This window comes from Gouania willdenowi, chromosome 17 (assembly GCF_900634775.1).
Source record: "Gouania willdenowi chromosome 17, fGouWil2.1, whole genome shotgun sequence".
Classification (NCBI taxonomy): Eukaryota; Metazoa; Chordata; class Actinopteri; order Blenniiformes; family Gobiesocidae; genus Gouania; species Gouania willdenowi.
The window spans coordinates 36,905,870-36,923,624 of record NC_041060.1 but is presented as its reverse complement, the minus strand read 5'-3'; the positions used below and the strand labels follow the sequence as shown (position 1 = coordinate 36,923,624).

Sequence of the window (17,755 nt, the reverse complement as noted above, 5' to 3'; positions counted from 1 at the left end):
TAAGGAAATAATGTTCAGATGTTAGAGTTGTCACTAAAGCAAAAAAAAAAAATAGCTTTAAAGTCACTGACAAGGTTTTTTTTACAAAAAGGCTTTTTTTCTCAGCTTTTTGCTCTGAAACTGAAGATTTGTGTAAAACTTGCTCTATTCAACAACTGATTACAAAAGAACAAAACGATCCAGAAACAAATGGTTTTTTTTTTTTGTGTGAAAGTAGAAGCTTCAATCTTTCAAAATCTGGTGTCAGATTTCAGATATAGAAAATATTCTGTGGGTCTTTAAAATCAGTCAAAATGCTTAAAAACGGCTGGTACTGAGGGGGTAGAAAATCTGAAAATGGCTGGAACTGAATGAGTTACTAAGGAGATTAAATCAGTGGAGAAACCTGAGGTTAACCTGGCTGATATATTTGTTGACATGTACAAAGGTAAAGAAATAAAGAAATGAGTATCTAAACTTGACTTAATAACTCAATACACAAAGAATCACTCAACCAACAACGTTAAAATGAAGTGGGAAAAATAGTCGAGGCTCAGCATCTCAGAGGAGGTGTGGTTAAACATGTGCTCTGGTCAGGTGACCTCTAGTTCAGGCCTTTGGAGGGATTTCTGTTGGTTTAATCTAATTAAGGGTGTACTCACACTGGTAACTGGGGCCGTTCCAAGCTCACAGCAGGAATCCCCCCCTCCCTGTCCCCCCTCCCTGACACGGTAGAACGGACGTGATCACCAGCTCAACTCGGTTCCCACAGAGAAACACATCATCACGTTAATTTATGACACACGTATGGCGTTACGTCACCATTAAGTGACTCTGGGTTTGTTGTTGACAGTACATTCTGTTAATTTCATATTTTCTGTTGCGTAGGGTAACTATAAACCAAGATTTACCCAGACACGTGCTTTTTTCACGGACTGGGTTTCCCAGGGCCCCTGAACGCATCACGTTAATTTAAATAACTGTAACTCTGCTCATATTTGTTCTATCAGTGAAATTCCACCAGTTTATAAAAGATAAGAAGTTGCTCTTTACAGCCAGTGTCGGTACATTGTGGTAATTTTACTCACACGTAACAGAAACATTAAAGATGCTGCTTTGTTTTGATGAAATCGACACAAGGAACAGAGAGAACCAAGTGAGTGAGAAAGAAAGATTAAAACAGACCAAATAACGGTGGATTTATTAAAAATGAAAGACTCTCTGATGATAAAAACCACCATGAATGGAGGTTCAAATGGATTTAAAAACAAAGGAGGAAACTGAGCCTATAAAGGTAAGATCAGTTTAATTTATAGATCAATAAATGTTCTGATTTTGTGGAGCTAGTCTTTGTGTACATTAATATAAGTGTAAATAGATGATTTTAATGTGTGAGACAATTTAGGACAGATTATTTGTGTGTTTGTTTAAACTTTGTGTGTCTGTGTCCATCTGATCATATTTATCTCCATCACTTTCAGTTTTCCTTTTGATGAACATGACATTATCTAACTCTTCTTTTATTTCTTCTTCTTTAAGTCCATACAGAGTGGCCACGCCCCTCCCTGGACATTAAAACCATGAGCTGATCCTAGTTTCATCATCAGGTCTAGACCCATCACTTCTACAGACAACAGACAGAATGGGATGCACTTATTTATTGAAATGTATATTAAATGATTATTTAATTAAGGAACAGATTGTTATAATGCATAATAAAGGTGATTTACTGAGTCAGCACTAATTTCAGATTGTTTTCAAGTCTTTGTATAAAAATACTTTAACAGGACAACAATGATGTGCAGAGCTGCAGTAATGTTGGCTTCATACAATAATAATAATAATAATAATAATAATAATAATAATAATAATAATAATAACCACTGATGATGACATTGAGATCTCAATGTCACCATCAGTGAACTTCTTTTTTATTTGTAAATTATTCACTGGATGCTTAGATATTGTGTGACAAAGATATCAAAGTTAGTTGTTTTGAGAAGAGTCATATTTATGATTAAAAGTTATGATTGTATTATATTCTAAAGTTTATAATTATCTGGCTCGTCTTCCTTTCTTTCTGTTCACATCATAACTTTATATTTAGTTCTACAAAATGTGTTTACAGCTAATTTTACTGATTATTGTTACACATCATCCTGTATGTGTATTATATACAGTATAAATGTGTAGATTTAACTGTTAGAGAAACTATTTTATTAAATACAAAGCAAACGACATGTAAACAGAAAAACAAAGGTAGAAATAGTTTATTTAAATTATGAAATTAGTGAGTTGTTAAAGTGCTGAGGTGCAGTGGAGGGTCTTCTTCTGCAGAGACGTGATGATGAGGGGTTTGAGTAAAACTCAAAATTCCATGGTAATGTTGAGGGTATAAACATGCATATAAACACATTACTGGTATATTAACACATATAAACCAAAACATATAGAAATGGGACATTTTACGGCTGTAAATGTGTAACATATTACTGGTATTATGAGAACAGGACACGTGTAGATTTCTGAGCAATTCATTATAGTTGTGCAGGACTAACAGGAACTCCACATACTGATAATTGGTATTATCACATGTTCACTAACACGACACGACATAAGAAGAGAAATAAAATAAGATTAAAAATAGATAAATAGTTTACAGTCTTGTTCCAGGTTCTGCTGTCATAATATTCCCATCCTTGTACTTCCAATGTTTAAATGTTTTGTTTTTAAGGTTCATGTTACATTTTGCAAAAGGTTGCACTTTATTTCTGGCTTATTGATTTTTGTTTGGAAAATTATTACCTTTCTTTCAGATATTTAATTTATTTGGGCTGTATTTGTGATGTTCTGTTTTTGGTTACATTTAGATGAATAAATTAATACACTACACTTTGTTTTCATTCTACAGAGTTAGTGAGTATGTGTCCCAGAACACTGAAACACCATATATATATATTTATATTATTTACACATTAGCAGCAGTAAAATGTCCCATTTACATATTTTCTGGGTTATATAATAACCAACCACATGTGTCCTGTCCACAAAATACCAGTAATATGTTACACATTAGCAGCAGTAAAATGTCCCATTTCCATATTTTCTGGTTTATATGGGTTAATATACCAGTAATATGTGTTTATATGTATATTTATACCCTCGGAAATACCCGGACCTGATGATGAGCTGCTACACTCCGTTACTGTCCCGCTGTCGGCTGAACAAAGAGAAGTCCTGACGGTCATGTTGTCCTCTTCCTCCATGAGTTCTCTGTGGTGTTGTTCATATATATCAGCTAACGACCACTTCTGACACCGCTATCATTGTGGAATGTGGATGTTTATGTGCCGTAAAGCGTCGCGCGGGTTGAGTCGAGTTGTGTGTGCGCGGCCAACCGTGCCAGTCTGGCACGCTGTTTGGACCACCTCTTCTAGCAGGACCATCGGGCCGTTAACCCCCCTGTGGTGCAGTTCACACCGACGCAGGCCAGACAATGGCCCCCCATGGTTTCACACATGCACAGAGCTGGTTAGGAACGGCCCTGGTTACCAGTGTGAGTACACCCTAAGATACTTTGTTAAACTTTCACATATTTAGGGATTGTCCACAGATCGGACCGTACTGGGATGAGGTTGCACAAGCAATGAATAGTGTTTTCAGTGAAGTGATCGACTGTTGTTTTTAAACGATCTATCTGAGAAACATTCCATCTGACCTTCATATCAGGATCAATACCTGCTGAACATAATATTAACAACCACTAAACAGTGGTGACATCCTGATCCTCCAACACAGACTGACTGGGAAAATATTATGGCTATTATTGAGAATATGGAGAGAATTACTTCTGCATTGAACTAGAAGATACATTTTATGTTAAATGGGAAAAATAGATCATGTAAGTAATCATTGAGACATTTATGTAGAAACTGATGTGTTTCCTATTATTTAAAATGTTCCTTGCATAAGGACAAATGGATGACTAAATGTATGTATGTTGTTGTTTTGTCTTGTTTACTAATGTTTATAAAAATAAAGTAAAACAGAAAAAAAAGCTTTGCTCTTAATAAATTATGAAGGATTAATCATTATCTGTTGATTGACAGATTAACATGATCAGAGTGTGTGTATGTGTTTCAATAGTTTCCATGTGAAAGTGTGCGTTTAAAGATCATCTAGTTAATACACATCCTCCTTAGGACCAGTCAGTTTTACACGCCTCTCAAAATGACCCGGTTAGAAAGAAGTGACAAGGAAGGCCCCTGGTTAAGACCAGAACATGTGACCAGGATCAAGATCCTGATCATCTCTAAGGCAGGGGTCCCCAATCCTGGTCCTCAAGGGCCACTATCCAGCATGTTTTAGATGTTTCCCTCTTCCAACACACCTGATTCAAATGATGAACTCATCATCAAGCTCTGCAGAATCCTGATAACCATCCTGGTCATTTCAATCAGGTGTGTTGGAAGAGGGAAACATCTAGAACATGATGGATAGAGGCCCTTGAGGACCAGGATTGGGGACCCCTGCTCTAAGGGGTTAAAACTTGTTGTGCCTGCGTCTCCTAGCAACAGGAGCAGCAGCTCTGTGTGTGTGTATGTTAGCAGAGGCTAACGGCTAAAGGGAAGCTACTCACTCCGTTGCTGTCGATAGAATTCTGTCTCAGCAGGGATTTGCAGTCAGCAGGCTCCTCCTCCTCCTCTGACCTCTGGGACACAGCAGGTGGAGGTGTGCTCTTGTTCTTCAGCAGATGTTTCAGCAGCTCGTTTCCAGCCTCGCCTTTGCTGGGACTTTGTTCAGCTGAGAACGGAGAGGCGCCGCCTTTGCCCCCCTCCACCTTCACTGAGCCAATCAGAGCCTCTCTGGAGGCGTGGCACTCGCTGACGTCCGTCTGTTCTAGTTTGATGTTGCTGAGAATGCGATCATGCTCAGACTGGCCTCCTGAAAGTTGCCTCTCCAGCTCTGAGTGACCCGGGGTGGAGGAGCCCAGCAAGGGGGACCTGGACAGGTCCTGTTCTCCAAACAGGTGGGGGTTTCTGGTAGGGGTGGAGGAGGTGTCTGAGACACATGGAGTGAGAGGTGCTGTGAGGTCCGAATGTGGCGTAGACGGCGTCTTCACCGAGTCTGCGTCGTCATCCTTCTTCTTCTTGCGGTTCCTCTTCTTCTTGCCTTTCTCGTCAGGGATGATGTTGGAATAGAGCTGGATCAGAGACTGACCTGAGCCCGGGAAGTTGGAAGCCAGAGGCATGGCTGTCTCCTCTCCAGGCATCTGAACCATGGATCCTGGTGGGGCGTAGGGGCGAGGCCTGTGGGGGCCTTGAGGGAAAACATTTTCAGGTCCCACATCAGGGGGCATCCTGCCATTTCCCATGAAGACTCTATGCTCAGCTGGCAGGAAGCTTCCAGGAGGAGAGCCCATCTGCTCCTGAGGAAACATCTGCTGCTGCCTCTGTGGCTGCATGAAGTCCTGTGGCAGCTCTGTGTTGAAGAAGGGCATCTGAGTGAGGGGGGCGGGCACCATCAGGCCTTGCTGCTCCATCTCCATGCGGTGCTTCAGAGCTCTCTGACGCTCCACCTCCTGCATCAGCTGCACCCTCTGCCTCTCCTGCTGCTCCCTCAGACGCTCCCTCCTCTCTCTCTCCTGGAAGCCTTCACTGAACGGGTTGTTGTCGTCAAACTTCACCCCGCCCACTGGGGGGGGGTTCCCCGGGGGCTCCACACAAGCCTGTGGGTGCTGCGCAACGTCAACCATTGGCCCCTGGGGGGGCATCATGGGGGGCATTCCTGGCCCCCCCATGGGCACAGGGCCCCCAGGGTGCCAACCAGGGGGCAGCCCAGGCACACGGGGGGGCAAGGCCTGCTGGTTAGGATGGAGGGGCAGTTGCATCATGGGGGGCTGAACCAGTGCTGAGTCACCAGGACCAGGCATGGGGTGCATTAATGGGGTCAGATTGTTCTGTTGCTGTTTTACTCGATACTCCTCGATCAGCTCAGCGTGTTCCTTCTGCTGCTTACGAATCTGGAACAGACAACCACAGTGTAGCTGAGCTGTGGGATAATCAACATCTATTCTATCCTATCAGGGCGTCTGCTTCATTATTGATTACTAATCAAAGAGTTCACAAACAATCACCATCAACATATTTATAGAGAAGTGAAATATAGTTAGTGTAAAACACAAAGTCACACTACCAATAAATCCTGAGCATCAAACAGACTGAAGAAAAATTAACACTTTCATTGGGATATTAAGTCATTTAGTCATTCTTTCATGTGTGCACATTAGAGTGATGAATATAGGCCTGTGGGAAAATTTTCTAACATTAACTGTATCGGTTCACTTTAAAGAAGACAGTGGGACTAGTCTGAAAGCTACAGGACAAACAGGAAAGGGAGGCTGTGGCTATTATGTAGCTAACCACCACTGAATGAATAATATATATATATATATTAATGATTGTGAATAATCAAGTTCGACTTACTGCTGGCAATACAGGCCAAGCTCTGACTCGAGTCATACAGGGAACACCGATACCCCATACTTCCAGAGGACCCCCCACAGGAATGCCCAAGGGACACAGCTGAATGCCTTCTCCAGGTCCACAAATCACACATGGACAGGTTGGGCAAACTCCCATGAACCCTAAAGGACCTACTGAGGGTAGAGTAGACCTTACCGGGGAGGCTGAGGAGTGTGATCCCTCTATAGTTGGAAGAGACCCTCTGATCCCCTTCTTAAAAAGGGGGACCACCACCCCAGTATGGCAATCCAGAGGCTGCCGAGTCGTGTCAGCCATGACAGCCCCACAACATCCAGGGCCTCATCAGGAACTCTGGGTGGGTGTATCATCATTTACGGAGGGTGTATCATCATTTACACCCTCCGGCCTATTACACCACATACACATAAATCCACAGAGGCACCGCTCCCCTCCATCCCCCTTCTTTTAATTACACCCCATACATTCACCAAACACACACATTCACACAGGGGATCGGGAAGTGCCTCACCATTGGGGAATGGAGAGGCACCATAACAGGGTGGTGGGTTGGTACACATATTTGGGCCTCTCCGGTGGGGGCCTGGCCCCTCTGTAGGTGGCTGGGCCACTGCATAGAGTAAAAGTACATCAGGATGGTGCGGTCGGGCGTGGCGGTGGGTCTCGGGGGGGCTTTGCCGGGGTCTCTCCTTGCGGGGTCTTTCCGGGCGGTGTCGGCCTGGTGGGGCGCGGGGGTGCCTCTCCCCCTTGGGTGTGGCTTGGTGCTTGTTTCGTCTCCTGGTGGCCTTGGGGGCGGGCCCCGCGGTGTGCGGGCCCGGGGCGGCCTGCCTCGCCGGTTTGGGGGGTGGGTGTGCTGGTGTCCTCACCGGGGTTGGGGCAGGGTTGTTTGGCGCCTTGGGATGATGCTGTTTACTGGGGGGGCGGCGCTAGCTGTTCCGGTGGTTGAGGTTGCTTTCGGCCGCCTGGTGGGTATGTCCTGCCATCTGCGGACTGGTGGGTGGGTCCGGGGCATCTTTGGCTGGGGGCTGCTGTCCCGCGCTGGATGTGTGCCGTTGGGGTGCCTCCGTCCCCGCGGTGGGGGTCGCCGGTTGCTCGCGGGCCGGCGGGGAGCGCTGCCCCGTGGTTTGCGCCGTCCGGGGGGCGGCGGGCCCTGGGCTGCTGGCCTTGTACCGTCTGGGGCTGTGCGGTCCTGCTGGGCTGTGGCCGGGTCCTGGGCCGGGGTGGGGGGCTTGCCCTTGGGGGGTCCTGGTCCCGGGGGGTGCTCCTGGGGCCCGGGGTGCTTGGCTGGCTGGCCGGGCCGGTCCTGGCGGGGGTCTTCCGGGGCGGGTGGCGCGTGCCGCGCCCTTGCATACCTTCTGGTGCGGCCCCTGCTTGGGCAATCCCCCGTGAGGCAGGGTGTCGGGGCCAGAATAGGGGGCCACATCCCGGCGGGGCGGTCTGGCTTGGCCTCTGGAGGGGGCCCTGGCTTTAAAGAACTGAAGCTCGTGGCGCAGGCGGCATCAGCAAAGGGCGATCTGGGGCGCCGGGGGGGGCTAGGTTGGGGTGCCTGGGGGCCGGCGGTGGGACTCCCGGCTGCTTGGCCGTGGGGTGGTCGCCGGGGGCCCCTAGATTTCCCGCTCTTTCTGCTGGCCCGACTGCTTCTTCGGGCCCGGGGGCGGCTCGTGGGTTTTGCAGTGGCGGTTCTTGGAAATACATTTGTCATGGACGCACTGGCCTTGGGCTGTGGGATAACACTCATACTGGGCTCAACCATAGACACGTTGTTCCCAAATACCTGTTTTATGGAATTTCCACTCACTTCCTCCTCTGCTCACAGCCACCACCATTATTCCTAAGCCGCACACTGGTCACCAGACTGGCTTGATAACACAACAATAAGCACAATATACACAACCACAATTTCACATCGCATCACTTGAAACTTATTGACTGTTCCCCACCCATTCGTTTTCCTATCTTGTATCCCTCCTCCCTGTTAACTCCCCCCCCACCCCCCTCACCCTGGTGTAACACTGCCCTCTCTTTTTTACATCCTCCCTTTAATAAAGTATTTACCCTTCCCTAGGGAGGGCTGGTGATGGTCACAATTATGCAATGAAATAAATTCATTTATTTAATTGCAATAATAAAATATGCATTGCTGTTAAAAGATTGCACTTCTTGTAGTGTTAACCTTCAACAGCATGTGCAGACAAGGTGAAAAAAAAAAAAAAAAAAAAAAAAAAAAAAGAAAGGATCTCTGGGTGGATCTCATTCAACCCGGGGCCCTGCCACTGAGGAGATTTTTAACCACCTCAGCCCCAGAAAAACTAGAGTCCACTCCTGGGTCCTCAGGCTATGCTTCCTCATCTGAAGGCGTGTGAGTGGGATTGAGGAGGTCTTCAAAGTATTCCTTCCACCGACCCACAACGTCTCGAGTCAAGGTCAGCAACGCACCAACCGCACCATACACAGTGTTGACGGTGCACTGTTTCCCCCGCCTGGGACGCTGAATGGTGGTCCAGAACCTCTCTGAAGCTGTCCGAAAGTTGTTCTCCATGGCCTCACCAAACTCCTCCCATGTCCAGGTTTTTTCCTCGGCAACCGTCGTGGCTGCACTCCGCTTGGCCCGTCGGTACCTGTCTGCTGCCTCTGGAGTCCCACAGGCCAAAAAGGCCTGATAAGACTCCTTCTTCAGCTTGACCTCATCCCTCGCCCCTGGTCTCCACCAACAGGTTCGGGTGTTGCCGCCACGACAGGCGCCGACTATCGGCCACAGCACCGGTCAGTCGCCTCAACAAAAGCACGGAAAATGGCCCACTCAGACTCAATGTCTCCTGCCTTCCATGACATGACATGACTCCCTGCTCTCCACTCTTCCAGACATGGATGACGCATTCATGGAGGTGGGAGTGGAAGCTCCTTCTGACAGAGAGACTGCTAGGCGTTCCCAGCAGACCCTCACAATACGTTTGGGTCTGCCAGGTCTAACCGGCTATCGGATCCCCTCCAGGTCTCACTGTCGCTCCTAACGTGAGCATTGAAATCCCCCAGCAGAACAAGGGAATCCCCAGAAGGAGCACTCTCCAGTACTCCCTTTAAGGAACCCAAGAAGGGTGGATATTCTGAGCTGCTATTTGGCCCATAGGCACAAACAACAGTCAGAATCTGTGCCCCCACCCAAAGGCGGAGGGAGGCTACCCTCTTGTCTACCGCAGTAAACTCCAACATACAGGCACTGAGTCGTGGGGCATAAAGTATTGCCACCCCAGCTCGGCACCTTTCACCATTGGCCACTCCAGAGTGGAAGAAAGTCCCTTCTGAAGAAGGCTGGTTTCAGAGCCCTTGTCATGTGTCGAGGTGAAGCCGACATATTCAGTCGTAACTTCTCAACCTCGTACACAAGCTCGGGCTCCTTGCCAACCGGAGAGGTGACATTCCATGTACTTAAAGCCAGCTTCTGTAGCTGGGGATTGGATCGCTAAGGCTCCCGCTTTGGACTACCGCCCAATCCACATAGCCCCAGGCCCATGTAATCCCTCCTGCGGGTGGTGAGCCATCAAGTGGGCGGGCCAAACTCATCTTTTCTTGCTCTGCCTGGCCGGGCCAATGGGCAGAAACCCATCCACTAGGTGCTTGCTATCGAGCCCCAACCTCAGGCCTGGCTCCAGGGTGGGGCCCGGTAGCGTCAATCCGGGGACATGAACTTTCTTTGTTGTTTTTCATCACATGTGGCTTTCAAACCGCTCTTGGTCGGACCCGTCACCTGAGACCCATTTACCTGGGGAGACCATACCGTGGACATTAAGCCCCCAACAACATAGCTCCCAAGATCATTTGGGTACTCAAACCCCTCCACCACGTTAAGTTGGCATTTCCAGTGAGGGTGGGACTCCGCCAGGGCTGCCCTTTGTCACTTTTATGGACAGAATTTCTAGGCGCAGCCAGGGCATTGAGGGGATCCGGTATGGGGGCCTTTGGATTGCAGGGTTAGGCTATTCTCGACCAGAAAAAGGTGGAGTGCTTCTCCGAGTTGGAGATGAGGTCCTGCCCCAAGTGGAGGAGTTAAAATACCTAAAGGTCTTGTTCACAGTGAGGGAAGGTTGGAGTGAGAGATTGACAGAAGGATAGATGCGGCGTCTGCAGTGATGCAGAGTGCACCGATCTGTTAAGGTGAAGAGGAACTGAGCCGAAAGGTGAAGCTCTCGATTTACAGGTCGGTCTACGTTCCTACCCTCACCAATGGTCATGACCTTTGGGTCGTGACTTTAAGAATAAGATCGCAGGTACAAGCAGCCAAAATGAGCTTCCTCTGTAGGGTGGCTGGGCTCTCCCTTAGAGATAGGGTGAAAAGCCCAGTCATCTGGGAGGGGCTCAGAGTAGAGCCGCTGCTTCTTCTACATTGAGGAGAGCCCGATGAGGTGGCTTGAGCACCTAATTAGAATGCCCCCTGAACGCCTCCCTGGTGAAGAAGATGAATGGATGGATAGAATAAAGTTCCTCCCCCTGTTATCGGAGGAGATCTTGTTCCTGTTCATCATTGCAGCTTAGTGCTGTTAGCATTGTGTTAACATTGTGTAACACCAACCTGCTCCAGTTGCTTCTGGACCATGCCCTGCTGCTCTGTGATGTGACGTAGCTGCTCAGCGTCCTCCTCGGGGAACTCTCTCCCAGCCTTCTTGGCCGTCCTCTGTTTGGCAGAAAGAGCTTTCTTCGATTTCCTGTGAGTGCCGATCTTCTCCTCCAGGAACTTTTGCTGCATCTGAAGCAGCTGCTGCGTCTCCTGTAGCCACTCCTCGTACTGGGCCCTCTGAGCGTGGTCTGAGGGAGAGCAGAGGAGCGTCTGAGGAAGCTAAAAAAAAACACTACAACCTTAGCCTAAACTGTGGGACAACTTACTGACAAATCCTGGTCCAAAGTTTGGAGGAGTAGGTCGTGGTACCTGGGTCAGTTTGCCATCCTAACAGACACATTAGGGCTCATGGGTCAGAACACTGTGAAGGTGGGTTGTTTTGTGACTAACACATTATTACACACTAGGAGAAGAGAAACATGTACCTGTCCCACAACCTGTGGAGGCAGTGGTGCACTCTCAGAACAGGGAGGACCAGGAGCAGAACCAGGACCAGGACCAGGACCAGGACCAGGAGAAGGACCAGGACCAAGAGGAAACCTACATACATGAAGGTGTGAGTGGACAGGCTGCAGGCTGTTGGTAGCTTGAATCACATGTTCACCTGTTCATAACCATGGGACTCATCCCCATGTTGTTCTGGACCATGACCTTGTTGATCCCCTTCAGGGCTACCATCTTAGCCTTCATGATCGGGTCTGTGATGGAGTCGAAATCTGTAACCAGGTCAGAACACAAGAATAGTAGCATGGCTTCAAACCTTACACCTCTGGTGATTCCTGCTCATTAGGAGCCACTGGTTCTGCTTTAATTATCAGTGTCTAAATGACATAGAAGCACAACGTTTACATTAATCAAATCAGATCAGATGGATCGGTTTTAATCCCTGTGAGAATCAAACAGTTTATAATTGATCTTACTGCTTTGTGTCTGTGTTTCTGCTTTACTTTAACCCTCTGGAGCCGACGGACGCGTCCTGATCACATGATGGTTTTAAAGAGCCAATAGCGGAAAAACGCAACATCCTTGTTGATAGGCCAAATAGAAGTGGAGTTATGAGGGAAAATGTGCAAGTGTTTTTCTGTGACATTTTCTTGAGTTGTCAGTGCAGGAAGACGCTGCTTCTAAAATGAAAGCGAAAGTGTTGTGCAGCAACAAAGAACCACGCTGAAACCTCTCATTATAGCTGTTTCCTATTGGTTGAGAAGAAGAAGGCCATTGTCCAATCATAATGTCCACATATAGCGGGAATTTTGTTTTCAAGCGACAGGTAAACAGAGAAAGAGTGTGTAGTGAGTGAGATTAGAGTGTAGTGTCTAGTATATTTGTTTATTGTTTTATATCAACACAATGAGGCACAAATCATTTGCATTTCCCTGTATTTGTGATTCATACTTTTTTGTAAATAGTTGTACAAAATCACCTGAGACATTGCTTGCATTTCACTGTAAATAGCTATAAATAACTGTTTCTTTATTCCTCTGTATATATGTTTTTGAAATATATAGTTTAGATTTGCAATACAAGCAATAAAAATAATTGATTAAAAATGTTTGTGACTTTTATAGTACAAAAACCTAACGTTTTTCCACTCGAATTTGAGTTTTTATAGTGGTTTTAAATCTACTGTGTTAATACAGTATGTCATATTAAAGAAGTTTCTCCTGAAAAAAATGATACCAAACATGCAATGTTTACGGATTTCCATATAAGAAATATAAAGGTAAAATCAAACACAATGAAAAAACAGCAAAATCGTCTTAGGAACAGAAGGTTTACTGGTTTCTGTAGTAATTTCTGAAAACTGATGATAATGTTAACCATAATGATGTTCACCATGATGAAAGATGTTCACTATGATGAATGATGTTTACCATGATGATATTCACTATGATGAATGATGTTTACCATGATGATATTCACTATGATGTTCACTATGATGAATGATGTTTACCATGATGATATTCACTATGATGTTCACTATGATGAATGATGTTTACCATGATGATATTCACTATGATGTTCACTATGATGAATGATGTTTACCATGATGATATTCACTATGATGTTCACTATGATGAATGATGTTTACCATGATGATATTCACTATGATGAATGATGTTTACCATGATGATATTCACTATGATGTTAACTAGGGATGTAACGATTCACTCAACTCCCGATACGATTCGATTCACAATACTGGGTTCACGATACGATTCCTCACGATTTATTTTACAAAATGGGACTATAGACAAATGATGACTGAAAAATATTCCTTTATTATTTTTGGGAAAAAAACTAGAAAAATCTGTATTATTTTATTTTTATTTTTAATTGCCTAAAGAATCCCTTGATAAATTATTCAAAACAATGCAATTTAACTAAAAATAAATCTTGAATGAAATAAATAAAGGAATAATACAAATGAAGAAGAAGCTTATTAATTTAAATTCTGGTTCTATAGTAAACAATGCAAAACTGCATAATAGTACTTTTTCTTTTTAAAAGTGCAACTGAAAATGTATTTTGTGCCTTAACAATTGGACTTAAAAAAAAAAAAACGTCATTGCACTGATTTACGTCAGATATTTGTTTGGACCAGCAGGTAACCCAGTGGTCGGTTGGCATGCAGCTAATCTAGCAGTGAAGAAGAGATGCTATGCTAGCAGACGGAGCTAACAGAAAAACGTGACTTTTACAGATATTCACGTAATATTACAAATATTCTTTCAGTGCTAAAGGGGTAAGGAATCTTTTATTAACATATAACATTAACATGTAAGAGTAGAATGCAGCCAGAAAGAAAATAGTAGCAGATTTCGCCCGCCGGTACACCGCTGAACAAGAGAAGGGATAAATATGTAGCGCCCTCTGCTGTTTAAAAAAAGCACTGCGATTCAATTTTCAGAGTATCGATGTCAATCGTGATACCTATGAATCGATTTTTAACTGCCTTATGATTAATCGTTACATCCCTAATGTTCACCATGATGATATTCACTATGATGTTCACTATGATGAATGATGTTTACCATGATGATGTTCACTATAATGTTCACCATGATTATGTTCACTATGATGAATGATGTTTACCATGATGATATTCACTATAATGTTCACCATGATGAATGATGTTTACTGTACCATGATGATATTCACTATGATGTTCACTATGATTATGTTCACTATGATTATGTTCGCTATGATGAATGATGTTTACCATGATGATATTCACTATAATGTTCACCATGATGAATGATGTTTACTGTACCATGATGATATTCACTATGATGTTCACTATGATGAATGATGTTTACCATGATGATATTCACTATGATGAATGATGTTTTCCATGATGATATTCACTATGATGAATGATGATTACCATGATGATATTCACTATGATGTTCACCATGATGAATGATGTTTACTGTACCATGATGATATTCACTATGATGTTCACTATGATGAATGATGTTCACCATGATGATATTCACTATGATGAATGATGTTTACCATGATGATATTCACTATGATGAATTATGTTTACCATGATGATATTCACTATGATGAATGATGTTTTCCATGATGATATTCACTATGATGAATGATGTTCACCATGATGATGTTCACCATGATGATGTTCACCATGATGAATGATGTTTACTGTACCATGATGATATTCACTATGATGTTCACTATGATTATGTTCACTATGATGAATGATGTTCACCATGATGATATTCACTATGATGTTCACCATGATGATGTTCACTATGATGAATGATGTTTTCCATGATGATATTCACTATGATGAATGATGTTTTCCATGATGATATTCACTATGATGAATGATGTTTACCATGATGATATTCACTATGATGTTCACCATGATGAATTATGTTTACTGTACCATGATGATATTCACTATGATGTTCACTATGATTATGTTCACTATGATGAATGATGTTCACCATGATGATATTCACTATGATGTTCACCATGATGATGTTCACTATGATGAATGATGTTTACCATGATGATATTCACTATGATGTTCACCATGATGATGTTCACCATGATGATGTTCACTATGATGAATGATGTTCACCATGATGATGTTCACCATGATGATGTTCACTATGATGAATGATGTTTACCATGATGATATTCACTATGATGTTCACTATGATTATGTTCACTATGATGAATGATGTTTATCATGATGATATTCACTATGACGAATGATGTTTTCCATGATGATATTCACTATGATGAATGATGTTCACCATGATGATGTTCACCATGATGAATGATGTTTACTGTACCATGATGATATTCACTATGATGTTCACTATGATTCTGTTCACTATGATGAATGATGTTCACCATGATGATATTCGCTATGATGTTCACCATGATGATGTTCACTATAATGAATGTTTACCATGATGATATTCACTATGATGTTCACCATGATGATGTTCACCATGATGAATGATGTTTACCATGATGATATTCACTATGATGAATGATGTTTACCATGATGATATTCACTATGATGAATGATGTTTACCATGATGATATTCACTATGATGTTCACTATGATGAATGATGTTCACCATGATGATATTCACTATGATGTTCACCATGATGATGTTCACCATGATGAATGATGTTTACCATGATGATATTCACTATGATGAATGATGTTTACCATGATGATATTCACTATGATGTTCACTATGATGAATGATGTTCACCATGATGATGTTCACTATGATGAATGATGTTTACCATGATGATATTCACTATGATGCTCACTATGATGAAGGATGTTTACCATGATGACATCCACTATGATGGTCACCATGATGATGTTCACCATGATGATGTTCACTATGATGAATGATGTTTACCATGATGATATTCACTATGATGCTCACAATGATGAAGGATGTTTACCATGATGACATCCACTATGATGGTCACCATGATGATGTTCACTATGATTATGTTCACTATGATGAATGATGTTTACCATGATGATATTCACTATGATGAATGATGTTTTCCATGATGATATTCACTATGATGAATGATGTTTTCCATGATGATATTCACTATGATGAATGATGTTTACCATGATGATATTCACTATGATGTTCACCATGATGAATGATGTTTACTGTACCATGATGATATTCACTATGATGTTCACTATGATTATGTTCACTATGATGAATGATGTTCACCATGATGATATTCACTATGATGTTCACCATGATGATGTTCACTATGATGAATGATGTTTACCATGATGATATTCACTATGATGAATGATGTTTACCATGATGATATTCACTATGATGTTCACTATGATGAATGATGTTCACCATGATGATGTTCACTATGATGAATGATGTTTACCATGATGATATTCACTATGATGCTCACTATGATGAAGGATGTTTACCATGATGACATCCACTATGATGGTCACCATGATGATGTTCACCATGATGATGTTCACTATGATGCTCACTATGATGAAGGATGTTTACCATGATGACATCCACTATGATGGTCACCATGATGATGTTCACCATGATGATGTTCACCATGATGAATGATGTATACCATGATGATATTCACTATGATGAATGATGTTTACCATGATGATATTCACTATGATGTTCACCATGATGATGTTCACCATGATGATGTTCACCATGATGAATGATGTTTACCATGATGATATTCACTATGATGTTCACCATGATGATGTTCACTATGATGAATGATGTTTACCATGATGATATTCACTATGATGCTCACTATGATGAATGATGTTTACCATGATGAATGATGTTTACTGTACCATGATGATATTCACTATGATGTTCACTATGATTATGTTCACTATGATGAATGATGTTTACCATGATGATATTCACTATGATGATTGTTATGGCAATTATTATATTCATCATCATATCGTCAAATGTGTGTTCATGTGTAGAATTTGTCATGTTTTAATTCACAATGACTGCATTACTCTTTGCTAGGGATGTACCAATTCACTCAACTCCCGATACGATTCGATTCACGATACTGGGTTCACCATACGATTCTCTCACGATTTATTTTACAAAATGGGACTGTATATAAATGACTGAAAAATATTCCTTTATTTTTTTTGGGAAAATACTACACTATTTTTCATTGTCAAAAGAATCCCTTGATAAACTATTCAAAACAATGCAATTTAACTAAAAATAAATCTTGAATGAAATAAATAAAAGAATAATACAAATGAAGAAGAAGCTTATTATTTAAATTCTGGTTCTATAGTAAACAATACAAAACTACGTAATAGTTCTTTTTCTTTTTAAAAGTGCAACTGAAAATGTATTTTGTGTCTTAACAATTGGACTTAAGTAAAAAAAAAAAAAAAAAAGCAGTCATTTTACTGTATTTAGGTCAGATATTTGTTTGAACCAGGAGAGGGCGCTGGTAACCCAGTGGTCGGTTGGCATGCAGATATTTTGCAGTGAAGAAGAGATGCTATGCTAGCAGACAGAGTTAATAGAAAAACGGGACTTTTACAGATATTCACGTAATATTACAGATATTCTTTCGGTGCTAAAGGGGTAAG

General features: G+C 42.8%; 1 protein-coding gene across 8 annotated transcripts in view; it reads right to left on the bottom strand.

Moving 5' to 3' along the window:
* Positions 1-17,755, bottom strand: part of kmt2cb (lysine (K)-specific methyltransferase 2Cb) — a 154,656-nt gene that overhangs the window by 28,372 nt on the left and 108,529 nt on the right. For all 8 annotated transcript variants that reach the window (XM_028471917.1, XM_028471918.1, XM_028471923.1 and 5 more), the window contains 5 exons: positions 11,699-11,810; positions 11,520-11,634; positions 11,361-11,421; positions 11,050-11,282; positions 4,619-6,001 (listed from right to left, as the gene is read on the bottom strand). In XM_028471917.1, coding sequence (XP_028327718.1) covers positions 4,619-6,001; positions 11,050-11,282; positions 11,361-11,421; positions 11,520-11,634; positions 11,699-11,810 — 1,904 coding nt within the window. The remainder of the gene's footprint in view (positions 1-4,618; positions 6,002-11,049; positions 11,283-11,360; positions 11,422-11,519; positions 11,635-11,698; positions 11,811-17,755) is intronic.